Source organism: Solea solea, chromosome 9 (genome assembly GCF_958295425.1).
Source record: "Solea solea chromosome 9, fSolSol10.1, whole genome shotgun sequence".
Lineage (NCBI taxonomy): Eukaryota > Metazoa > Chordata > Actinopteri > Pleuronectiformes > Soleidae > Solea > Solea solea.
The window spans coordinates 2561260-2574657 of record NC_081142.1 but is presented as its reverse complement, the minus strand read 5'-3'; the positions used below and the strand labels follow the sequence as shown (position 1 = coordinate 2574657).

Genomic DNA, 13398 nt, shown 5'->3' with positions numbered 1-13398 from the left:
TATATGTTTATGTATATGTATATATATATCAAATATATATGCATATATATTGTATAATTATTAGTATTAGTATAAGTATTGTATACTTATCAATCAGTTTAACATGTGTACCTAATAAAGTGAAGCTGGTGATGGGATTTACCTGCAGACTTGTTTGACTGTGTTCACATTAGCAGGCTAAAACGACTCAGACTGGATTTTTTAGGTCTCATTGATAGTATAATATAATAAATAACAGGATATCATGTGATATGAGTGAGAACAACATATCAGAATCCATGTGGCTTTTTGTCTGTATGCAACATGCACTAAATGTTGTCGTCATCGACCTGCACCGGCTTCACACTGAAAAATGACTGATGAATGTAAATCGTATAAGTCCGAAAAATAAATGTTCACTGAGAATGTGAGTATAAATTGCGTCGATTCAAACAAACTAAGACTTGTGTGACATATTACCACAGAAAAACATGCTGCCTCTAGCTACAGCAATTATCTGATCTTTGACTCATCTTAAGCCCCCTCTGTCATTTCAGCTGCTAATTTGTCATTTACTCATTTGTCTACCATGTTAATTACTCATATAGTTCTGCAGAGTTTTCACAGGTAAGAAGTTTACACCTGGCTTTACAGTGTCACATTTTTACGGCTGACTCAGGTGTCTCTGTGTTCATTTAGCCTGGAGTTCCTGCTCCATAACACATCCCAGTGTTGCTTCAGGCTTCAGGCTTCAGAGCATTTTGACTCATCGACTCATTCCTTCTCCCAATGTGAATCAGTCTTTCCTGAATTGTGTAGCTCAGTTGATTCACTGAAAACCACTGGCAGTTTTAGACTGCAGTCAGCCAATGTGAATGTGGTGGCTCATGCATGTTTTCACAAAGGACTCTGTTTCATTCTGTGATCTAGAGCAGATACTTTATCAGAGGTTTTTCACAGAATATTTCATCTATCTATATCTATCTATCTATCTACAGTATCTATCTATCTATCTATCTATCTATCTATCTATCTATCTATCTATCAATCTATCTATCCAAGCTTGTTTGATTTATGCACTGGAAAAAACCCTTAGCTCATATTGTTCTGATGTGCAAACAGTGGACTCTCCCTTCTAAATATTCTTAATATTCTTAATTCATTGAGGTTTGGGGGAACAGTCCCCGTTTTAAATCATTTGTTGTTGCTGTTGTTGAACCAAGTCCATTACATATCAGAGAGAAAGAGGTCATAACATATCATGTGATTTAAGACCCTCGGAAGACGATGACGATAACAACAAATATTTGGAAATATTTCCCTCCTTTAAATACAGCCTTTTTTCCATCACATTGTGTCTGTGGACTGTGGAGTGGATGAGGGCTGACAGGTAAGAGTGGGGAGCCGTGGTCTTGCCTCTGCTCGGCCACAGTCAACACATGAAGCAAAACTACTTCAAACCTGTGACTTAACAGCCATATAATTCTACAAGTGGCACAGACGTACTGTAATCATTTTTCTGTTGCAAATGTGTGCCATGTGAGAGGCTTGCTTCATCTCAGTAACAGCCCTAAAATTAGAGGAATGGTGCCCTGATTTATGTGGAAATGTTAAGGGGGGGTGGGGGCACATTCCATGACTGCTGTAGGCAGGAAGTTTTGGAATCTCCATGGAAATGAAGACAAAACACAAAGCTCTACAGTTATTTTTTCCCAGTTTTTCATGCAGGCATTTATGGCAAAAAATGCTCAAAAGAAAACGGACGATCTGTTGCCAGTTGTCCCCTCCGCCGCTGCCAGACACATTAATTCACTCGCATTAGGATACAAACAGTGCATGACATTACAAATGCAATAACCCAGAGTAAACTGGCGCAAATGTGAGGACAGAATGTGAAAAATGTTCATTAATCCAAGACTCTGCATTTTATTGACTGTCAAACAGGATTGAAACAAAACAAACAACAACCCCAAATCAAAGAACATGCTTTCCTCATTTACATCTGTTCCTCATCCTCTGTGAAGGACGCTTTGCTTAAGTGCGATCCATTCACAGTTACTGGGAGTCAAAGTGGTGAAATCATTGCCGTGCAATAACCCAGACAACAATCCCAGTCATTCCTGCATGAGTCCAGATGTGTGAGGAATGTATACATGTACTTTGGAGTGAATTTTTCTTCTTCACCCCACGGCATGATGCTGAGGTTAGGACACACGCACTTCCCTGGGAATGAATCTCCCTTCTGTGAAGCTGTTCAAACTTGGCACTGCCTGGAGTCACGTAATCATAACCTCTCACCCACAGAAACCCACAGCATCACTCACAGTTTAGTGGGTTTAGCTCTCGTCTTGGACGTTCTGCCAGTGGAGGTAACATTTGAAATGTCTGGAATGTGACCTGTGTGAGCACAAACTGGACCGAAATACGTGTAAATTGGAGTGTGCGAGTTGAAAAATGTGTTACTACTAATGCTGCTTTTCTGAGCTGAGAAAAGTGGCACCTGGCTACAACAAGTAAAGGCAGCAGGAGGAAAATGTGTGGCATCTGTGGAATTCTATCCCCAGTTTACCAGGGGGAACAAGGAAGGCAAAAAATGTCCCATTCGAGACCCCATATCGTAGTGAGTGAGATTTCCATGCATATACTGTATATCAAAGAGTGCAATCATAGAGATTATACTCAGAAACAGGGCCTTTAAACATGCGTTTAGGAATTTTGCAACTTTGTGATGTCACAACTGTTTGCCCAGCACGGCCCACGCAGAGTGTTTGTTCACCTTCAACTTTGACTGATTAGCTCCAAAAGTTAAACAGTTTAAAAAAACTAAAAAAAACACTATGCAACTCTTTAAACTTAACAGCCTCAAAATCATTTTTGAAGTGCCACTGATTTGAAGTCAAGAACAGAGCCACTTTTGTTCCCACTCAAACTGCGCAGCAAGTTCAATAGTAATACTGAACTGAGGTCAGTTAAAAAAGAGTCATCAAAAACAACAGCATCCATCCATTCAGTGTCTATCCTCCACATGAGGGTCACGGGGCTGCTGGTGCCAATCCCAGGAAAAATAGGGTGAAAGGCAGAGTACACCCTCCATCACAGGGCCAACATATCCAGACAAACAACCATTCACAAGTTCGAGTGTCCAATTAACCTCTGCATGTTTCTGACATGTGGAAAGAAGCCAGAGAACCAGGAGAAAACCCACACACACATACACACGGGAGGGGGAGAACATGCAAACTCCATGCAGAATGCCCTTGTACCAACAGGGTCGGGAGCTCGGGTCTTTTTCCTGCAAGGCAACATCGCTAACCACTACGCCACAGTGTGGCCCCACTGACAACAGCATATCCAGGAGAAAACCTTTATAGCATTGCTTTATATTAATAGAAAGTGTAAAAAAAGTCAAAGTAAAAGTAAAAAAAAATGCTAATAAATAATAATAATAATAGCAATAAAATTCAGCTACAGACTTTTCACAGGAGGCAGATTTATTCACAATAAGATCCTTTTCTCTCTCATCATCGACCTCCTCTTCGAGAGAGCGATAAGGTGACTAATTATTATTTTTGTATTATTTGTTTCATTTTCTTCACACTCCAGTCAGAATGCCGGAAGTACCAGCAGAGGAAGCTCGCGTACCACAGTTTGAGAACCATGGATCTAAACATTAACTTACACTGAGAGTGACACTTGAAGCTGGTAAAGGTAACACGTGTTTGATATGATTTATTAGCCATGTCATAACCTCTCGGTATAATGTAAATCCATCCATCTTCTACCGCTTTATCCTCCACATGAGGGTCACACGGGGCGGGGGGCGCTGTGCCAATCGAGGTACATCCTGGACGGATTGCCAGTCCATCACATAGAGACAAACAATCATTCACTCTCACTCTCACACCTACAGTCAATCGAGAGTGTCCATCATGTAAATCGTGATGTGAAAAAGAAGTAGCCATGGAGGAGATCGAGCCAATTGACTGCACGGCACACAGGAGATGCTGTTCCACTGCTGCCTGCATGAGTATGTGTTCTAATCCCTTGTTCACAATCTTACCATCAAAGCAGCAGTAGATCAGCACTTTCAGCACCTTTTCCCACAAGCTTAATTCATTGATTTTCTCTCAGGACTTTGGTGCAGGAGAGTGTTTACTGTAATGTGACAAACATATTCTTGAGATATCACTGACATAAGCAGGTGTAGATTTTAGTCTTTTGTTCAGTGAGGGTGAGCATCTGTTGTAGGACGTCAAACAACATCAGTCCAGTGCATTTACAGAGTAAAATCAGTGAGAAAAATTAAAAATTAAAACAAGAAGCCATTTATCAGACATATATTAAGAATTTTAATCTATTATTGTGAAATGTTAAGGCATACGTACAAATGATAATTTACAAAAGTTCACAGCAACATTATAATGGGTCAACCAGCTGAAGCAACAGAGCCTTTTGTCACTGGTTATAACTTAACAGTTGGGTACATCTTTGGCACCAGAAAACAACAACAACAACAACAACAACACAAATACATGAATATAAATGGGAAAAACACACACACAAAACAACTACAAAATATATTAACTTCTCACACTTCAAATAGCCATTCATGTAAACACATTCCAATTTTCTTTTGAAGGGCATTCACTCAACCTGTCACATTGCACTGACCAGCAACTGCACGGGGACAGTAAATATGAGGAATAAGCTTGAAAGGGAGATACCACGTCAATGTGAGGTTTTATGTGCAAACTGTAGGACGTCAAACAATAAGGATGGAGTTTGTGACTCCTGCAGTAACGCACTGACATTTAAAAAACTGCTCAATATGTCAGCGGTATTCCCCTCTGAGGAGTATAAATAATTCTGAATTGTGGCAAATTCCAGTCAACTAAAAACGTTCCTGGAAAACAGGAGTCTACATTCAGCAGTGTTCAGTGATCCTGCAGAATGCAGGCAGAAAATAAATAGAAGATTCCACACAACAGTTATAGTCCACTCAGAAATGTGAGATACTTGAGCAATGAAGGAAACACGGCTGAATATAACACGGTGTTGGGGACAACAAATAGAGGAGCAAATGCGGGCCAATTATAGTTGACCGTTTCCAAGCTTATGGTAGAACCAGCTAGCACGGCTCAGAAGAAATAACCAGCCCCAGAAAAGGAATCATGTGGAGAATGCGTGCCATTTTAACAAGGGTGAGGGGTCAGACTTTAGATAGCCTTTTTCTTTAACAGGAGCATTCCCCTCAGCAAGGAATGTGAGAAGATTAGCTCCCGCATGTCAGCGACGAGGAGCGAAATGTTGGGCAGTCGCCATCTGAGGCCCCAGACATTAACCCGGGATCTGGAAAATTAGACGCCACTGAAACACCGTCAATCCTCACAGGCTTTTTTGAGAGAGAAACGAACATGCCTGGCATTCAGAGGAAGTTTCCAAATCCTCTGCTGAGCCGGGCCTTGAATTTATTTTAAAGAGTGGAGCAACTGTCAATTCAGATCCGAGTAGTTATCTTAATCCTCACACGTGATGCGAAAACATCGAGGATTGCTTACACCGAGTCATTTTATAAATATTCCCATGGTAAATGGACATGCTACTGAAAAGGCCTGTGCACGTGATGCGGAAAGTGAGTCATTTACATATATATATATACATATATATATATATGTATATATATATATTAAAAAATGGAGCAGAGCAGGACATTAAGTGATCCTTGTTCTTCTCCCCTCTCACAAAAAAATATCACACCAGGAGCAGCATTCACAAATATAAATACAATACAAAACTAAATAAAAAAATAACAATAACAATAACATGCACAACCTATGTACGTATACAAGCACAATCAGCGGCCCAGAATTCTGTCCTGGTACCGAGACAACTGTGCAGAAGCAGCAGAAGAAAAGCTCAGCTCTCGTCTACTAAGTGTCACATTCTGGACTCTGAACGTCCATCCAGACTCTTCCTTCTGCTGGTCAGACGAGGAGGAAAGCCGTTAACACCTTGGCCAAATGTGTCCGTCATCGCTGGCTGTCACCGGTCGGCTATTTAAGCTTCACTGAGCTCTCAAATGAGGATTTCAACCATCTCTGTGTCTGAACTGTTGATGTTCTTGAATGTCTTGGGCGAAGCCGTCGGCTCCTCCGAGGTGTCTACAGTCAAGATAAAATTAGCAGATTAGAAAAGCGACTTTGGTATGCTAACGCAAATACAACTGTGGTGCTGGCTACTTGCAAAGCATAAAGACATTAGTGTGTCTCTGTCTGTCTTTATCTCGGGTTAAGTTACATTTTAAATAGGGGTCAAACAGAATAAAGATCTAAAGGATCCACTTGACATTGGCAGAACAGTAGTGAGTGAGTGAGTGTTAAAGCAACACAATGCAACTTTTACTGGACGTGCCGTCATTGGGGTAAACATGACTTCATGAAAGTGGATTTTTGATGATTTCTGAGGGATTATTTATGATAAACAGTGGAGATGTTTACTGAAATCTGTGAATTCATCCACATCTTCTGAAAGCTTATGGACACAAGAAATCACCATCAACAATAGAGGAACCTTTTGAGGCGGGATTTAAAAATGTTTGTTTTAGTCTGAAACTCCTGCTCTCTAGTGAATGTATACACTCCAACAGTAAGGATGCATGAACATATGTAAGCAGTGACAGTGGCATAATTAAGCTTTTTGTCCTTTGACGTCAGTTCAGAATTATTACTTTTGGGGGCATTAATGGGGCAGTTACACATGACCCATCACAATGATTTTAATGCTGTTTTTTATGTTTAAAAAGTTGCATGGTGTTCCTTTTGTGCTTCAGACAACAATAAACCTACTGTACCTTTCGTTGCTGCTGAGACCGACTCGGGCGTCTTCAGTTCACTGGGCTCTGCGGCGAGCTCCGTCTCCTGTGTGGTGTCGTCGCTCTGGGTGCTGCAGTCCCTGCTTGAGCCCCTGGGCTTCACGCAGGCCTGGGACAGCAGCACAGCAGCACCTGTCAGGTCGTCTGAGAGGCTCTTTCCTATAAACGCAGACAAAGAGAGCAGGCTGTTTATTTACCCACTTATGTCCACATTTACACTCTCCTGAACTCCTGCCCTGCCGACTTCTTCCCATGACTATTCTGGATCGGGCTATTCTGGAGTGAGAGATGATATGCATTCCGGTTTAAAAACATGTCGCCTATTTGAGGGGCATATTCTACTCCCGTCTTCTTTTTTTTTAGAAAGCGTACATTCTGTCTGGCATCACAGACCCGTCTGGCAGTTGTCTCTTGGTAGCACATGTCATTAAAGATTCCAAATTCCTCAGCGATACATGAAGTGTGGAGGGCAAAGAAACTCACCTTTTGGCTCTGTGCTGCCGGTCGCAGTGTTGATGGAGGGGACAGACCTCGCCAAGCGAAGCCCCTGCTTCTCCAGCCTGCCCTGTTCCAGTCTAGAGCGCTGCTGCAGGACTGTAATGACAGCATCCTTCTCCAGGAGCTGAGCGTGAAGTGCCCGAATCCTTAAAACACACAGAATACACGATGAGTGCATGAGCCTCTAAGCTGCAAAGCAAAAACTAACACGGATGTGTGTGTGTGTGTGTGTACCTGTTCTCCATCTCCTGATGTCTGTGACTCGATAAAGGCTGGTTGTCATTAAAACTGCTGTTGGGTGAATGTCGAGGTGAGTGATTGATGATGGTTGTGTCTCTGAAAGTCAGACAGAGCAGAGTTAAAATCCACTACATTTGTCACAAACCACTTTTCATCTTCTCCTCGATTGTTTGCAGATATTGCGTTGTACCTCTGTGCTGCAGCGGTGGCAGCTGCATCCATTGCAAACTGCCTCATGGTGCTCTCCTCCAGATACTTCTGCTCCCACTTTGTGATATCTGCCTCCAAGGCCAGGACACGCTCCTCCTTCTCCCTCAGCTGCTGCTGCAGCGTGGAAGAGCTCAGTTCTGAAGAAGTCGGGTCAACTTGCTGGTACTGAGACAAATAAAAAAACACATAATCATCAGATTTCAAAGACAATAAAACACATTTAGTGTAAATGAATTGATCACATAATCAAATTCTCATCAAGTCAACAAATAAGCACGAGAAAACACTGGTGTGCATTTTCCTCACCTTGCGTTGCGCCCTGAGGCTCTTAAGTTCCTGCTCAAGCCGCGTGCGAAGCCGCAGTTCCAGCATTTCCCTCTTCTCACACGCTGCCTGCAGCTGAGCCAGCGAGCTCTGCAGCCGCTCAACCTTCTCCACATAGGCTCTCTTCCTCTGCAGCTCTTCCTCCAGCTGCCGGTTGCGGGTCTGTGTCGAGGCCAGACCCTGCTCCAGCACATCCCGCCTGCGCTGGCACTCCTCCGCAGAGAGGCGCAGATGCTGAACCTGCCTCTCCAAACGCTCGCGCTCTCGTTGCTGCTCTTCTTCTAAAAGATAAAGAAAAAGTGGAATACAGGTTAGTGGCGGTTAAAATATCCGAGGCATGATACTGCAATTTCTGGGAGATTAGGGTCCTGGGACAAAGAATGCTAAAGAGGGCTTTGCTGCATTTCAAGATAATTCAGTGGCACTAGATGGGGTCAGCCGAGCAGCTATGTAAGCATTCACTTGGGGAATAACACTTGAATGGAATGTGACCTAACAAGAGACACTTGCATGCATCTATAAAGGCATGTGGCTCAACTGAAATAAAGTGAAATACAACTGTGCACAAAATGTTTTCGGAACCCACGAAAAACAAATTCAAATATACAAAACGGTGAAAAAGTAAATCTGGGTAATGTGTTGTACCACTTTAAAATGGGATTGATTACACAACATGACTGCATGCCTCTACAGGGAATGTAGACTTCCTCTTATCCACTTACGCACACAGGCATAGCTTTGTACTGGGAAAAGCTCTGGAATGCTTCTAAGGACATAGAAGTAAACAAACAGCTCAAAATATAATTCAAGTGGTCTTTCCAAGGAAAAAAAGAAAAGATGAACTACACATCTCACTGTTGTTTGCTTTTACTCCTGCTGTTCAGAGATAACTGTCTTCAAGACACATGATATTTCAGATGTGAAATGAAGACAGTCACATGGCTGTTTAATGAAAATACAGAAGGCGGGGGGGGGGGGTCTGATTATGCAACTACAGCAACATTTAGCCTTTCTCTGCAGCTCATCTCCAGCACAGAACAGAAACAAGGCCGATTATGATGAAAGCACAAAGTGAAGAAATGACCAAACAAGGAGAGTGAGTTAGCCAGAGGTCATGTTGAGCTGGGCCTAGATGCCCTGAGGTCCGAGACTTATTAGTCCCCGTCCCCCTCCAGGAGGGAGGTCAATGGCAATGCAACACTAAGCAGGGGGAGGAGGAGAAAGGAGAAGGGGGGGGGGCATTCCTAATGCTAGAAGAGCCTGAAATACTAAAAAAGAAATCCCTGGAATCCAGGCCATTTTCTCCACAACTATGAAACATGGCTGTCATCGACTCTTCACATTCATGATAGAGCCATCACATTACTGAGTGACACGTGGTTTGGGTAAGGGATTAAAGCTGCGGCGCGTAACTTTTGGTGATTCTGTGTTTTTGTTGTTGATGTTGTTGTTTGTGTTTGGTCTGAACCGACACAATATGACATCATCCTGTGTAATGTATGCTGCATCCGTCACCTGTAAACAGGTTCTGTCACGCAAGACTATCAGACCTGACTGAGGGAGCGGTGAAGTGTATACAGTGCAGTGGAGAGCGGGAAAAAAAGAACCATGTATCCCGTCAAACTGCTGAACTATCTGGTTTTTTGTGCAGAAGAATTTGTTTTCAGTCGAGAATGAGTGACTTGAATGTAACAGACATTTGTTACTACTTACTTAAGTCATGCTCTACAGTTTTATTCTACAAATCAGATTTATTCCACTACAAGAAAACTTACTCTGCTCCAGGAGCTTAATGAAGACATGCTGATTCTGGTCCATGCACTCAGCTTCCCTGGCTGCTCGCTGTTTGGTAGCAGTGTCCAGTTGTTCTGTAAACGGGAGAAACAGAACAGAACAGAACACGTCAGTTACGCACACATGTAACAACATTTAGACGCAGTGTTTGACTTGAGCAGGAACACAGTCACATACCTCTCAGGTCTCTGTTAAAGTCGTGCATCCTCTTGATCTCAGCCTCGAGTTTGTTCCTCATTGTTTTCTCCAGAGCTTCCCTCTTGGCAGAACCTTTCATTAGAGTCTCATAGGCTTCAGATATCCTCTGAATCTCCAACTCCAGCTGAGCAGGAGGAACAAAAATGAGGAGAATGTCAGTTTATTCATCCACATTTGGATAGCGGGTATTTGTGTTTTAACAGCCTACAGGGAAATAGCTCTTTAACGTTATGCGCAACTGAAATGTGGGGATAAACATTCCTGAGAGAACACTTGCGGGCTCCAGGTGTGAACGCATTTATCTGCTTTAACGCCACGTTTTGAAAGACAAAGGGAATAGGCTGTAATGCAGGCCACCCTCCTCTTCAGGCCGGAGTGGTGTGAAATGTTTCAACTTCTCACTAGCAGCAGAAAATTCACTAACAGAAAGAAAATGGTGGATCACTTCTCCACGGAGTGAACCACTTACTGGGACTTCTTACTACTGTGACGTGTACTGGCAGGAAAAAAGGATGTTTTACTATTTCCACATCCTCTGTGAGCCAACAGCTCCATTCACCACCACAGTGTCGTCTCTCACCTTCTGCAGCCTGGCAGCCTTCTCTGTGAAGACCTCCAGCTCCTTCCTGAGTTGTTCATTCTCCCGCATCAACACGTCGGACGGAGCTGAGTTATTGCTGGAGGCGGCAGAGATGCTGTTGTGAGCCACCTGGGACTGAGCCGACACATACCTGCCGAGGGTAGACACATGAGTAACTCATTACAACACCACTGAATGAACTGGAAATAGTGAATGAATGACTGCCCAGAGCTGTTCAGTGAACATTCTCACGGCGTCTTCACCAGCTCACCTGTGATGCTGTGAGTAGAGAGGAGGAGGAGGAGGAGAGTCTCTGTAGTATTGTCCATGCCCATATCCAGGAAGCCTGGCACAGAAAGGATAGTCTGGCGGTGGCCCACGTGGGTCAACACACTGCTGGGCTCCTTGTCCGTCCAGTGCCAGAGTGTTGGATGTGTTATGGTTGTACAGCTGAGGATAGCTGTGTGAAAAGTGCAGAGCCAGATTGTCTCTCTGTCCATTTCTCTCCAGAGAAAGCTGCATGAGCCTCTCACTGAGGGAACGAGCATGTTCCCTCTTCAGATCCCACTGTCCTTCACTGCGACTCGCCATTACATCCACACTGGTGCTTCGCTGCTCTGCCTGGTCCTTCTGGGAGATTAGGTACAGGGATTTGGCCTTGGCCTCCTCGTAGGTGGGCAGCTCCTCACCATGGAGCTGGTACAGATGGCACATGGGGCTCTCAGAGTGCAGACAGTCGCCCTGGTGCTCCTGGCCTTGTGGTTCCTGCCGCGTTGACATCTGCATGTACTGAGTCTCATCTTGATTGAGACTCTCCAGAGAGGAGCGGGGACTGCCGGTGCCCCCGCCACTGCTGCCTCCACGCAGGGCCTGCTGCTGGATGGCCAGCAGTGTGCGAGTGTCCGTCAGGTTACCGTAGCGGAGCTGCTCCTGGATGAGACGGTGCAGGACCGTTCCGGACGACTCTTCGGCAGTTCTCATTTCAGTCAGTGGGGAAATAACCCGATAAGTTGCCAAAAAAAATAAAGCTGGAGGTGACACTTTAGGTCCTTCACAAATCTGAAAGGGAAACAATAATCTTGGTCAGACAGGCAGGTGTTAAATTTGTCTCATCAGCTTAGTTTATCAAGACTCTCAAACCTCATTAATGTGTACTGGTTGCATTTCTGTTATGAGTCATGAGCCGGAGCCAACATTTTTATCATTTCTATTTTACGGGACAGATATGGAATCCAGTTTCATTACTTACACAATGCAAAACACCTAAAAACAAATAGACTTCCTATGTTTGGACATGAATAACGTCAGACTGATATGTTTGCCCAAGACAACACGAGGTCTTGTAGGAAACATGTCAAAATATGGAAAGAAAAAAACAGTAAGTAATGACTCAATCTGTGTGGATTTATAATGAGAGGGTATGATGAAATGCCACGATGGGTGTGGGACTTGTGTCCATAAATAACAAATACAACAGAGAGTGTTTCAGAAGTGACTTTGTTCAATTCCAGATACCTGAAGAGTGGGAGCGCTTTGTGTTACGGTGTAGTAACAGTACAGCAACATAGTATATTATGAAGTAATAACAGTGGGAAAAATGTTTGGGACATAAAGGATGAATTTGAACTTTTTACATGTTAATGGTGTTAAACTGATGGTAGAGACATCATTACCAGGTTTTTACTTTAACTATAACTGTGTTCATGTATCGGTTGGTTTGGTTAAACAGCACACTGATCAACATAGATGGAATTTTCATTAGAAATAAAACGTTTTTTTATATATATATATATATATATATATATATATATATAACCGTTTTATACATTTGATATACATTGTAAAATGTATCTATCTATATATAGATATATATATATATATATAGATAGATACATTTTCCAAGTGTCACAGTTACAGTGCCGTAAAGGTGATTCTTCTCCAAAAAAGGACAAGACGCACCAGAACTAGAGGATTCATCCAACAACAAGCGCGGACACAATCCAGCCCCGGAACGAGCATACTCAAAATAAGTGTTAAAAAAAAAAATACATAAATAAATAAACAAAAACTTACCCAAATGTAGTCTCATCACACTCGAGCCGGTCGCCGCGTTACTTGTGTCGATAAATGTCCAAGAGTTTTTGCGCTCAATTCGACAATGTGCGCAAGTTTCCCACGCGTCTTTTCTCCATCTACGTGAGTGTGAGCGTGTGTGTGTGTGTGTGTGTGTGCGCCTTCGAGCAGCAGCAGCAGAGACTGAGCAGAGACTGAGCTGCTGCTGCGCTAATAAATAACTGAGGGCTGATTGTTCGCTGCGGCTGGAATGACTGGAATGTAAAAGCTCCAAGTCCCTGTGGGATCAAAAGCAGAGCACAGGGGAGGAGGAAGAGGGGGGAGTGTGGAGGGAGGGGGGCTCAGGGCTGGCGCAAAAAAAGAAAAAAAATGAATTCAATACAGAGCAGCAGCAGCAGCAGAGTCTCAGCTGGCCGCCTGTGTCATGCAAAGCAGCCCGTTGTTTTTGTTGTGGTGCAGAGGTTTTTGGAGGATTTGTCCTTTACAGTTTTTTTAATTCAATTGGAGAAAACACAGGAATGTCATTGTGACACAAAAACATCATAAACGACAACGAAACACTTCAACCACAGTCATAAAAGTCTTTGTTGAACCGCTGCAGTAACATGTATACATATAAAATATGACACAA

The 13398-nt window shown here is 43.2% G+C and overlaps 1 protein-coding gene across 1 annotated transcript; it reads right to left on the bottom strand.

Moving 5' to 3' along the window:
* Positions 1-4304: 4304 nt before the first annotated feature.
* amotl2a (angiomotin like 2a) lies at positions 4305-13021 on the bottom strand. The gene is made up of 11 exons (XM_058638951.1): positions 12768-13021; positions 10966-11753; positions 10695-10845; positions 10094-10238; positions 9898-9990; positions 8105-8403; positions 7779-7963; positions 7583-7684; positions 7334-7494; positions 6830-7009; positions 4305-6140 (listed from the first exon to the last, which is right to left on the bottom strand). Exons 2-11 carry the CDS (start codon positions 11673-11675, stop codon positions 6055-6057), a joined length of 2112 nt encoding a protein of 703 aa, XP_058494934.1. The 5' UTR covers positions 11676-11753; positions 12768-13021; the 3' UTR covers positions 4305-6054.
* Between the last annotated feature and the right edge of the window lie 377 nt (positions 13022-13398).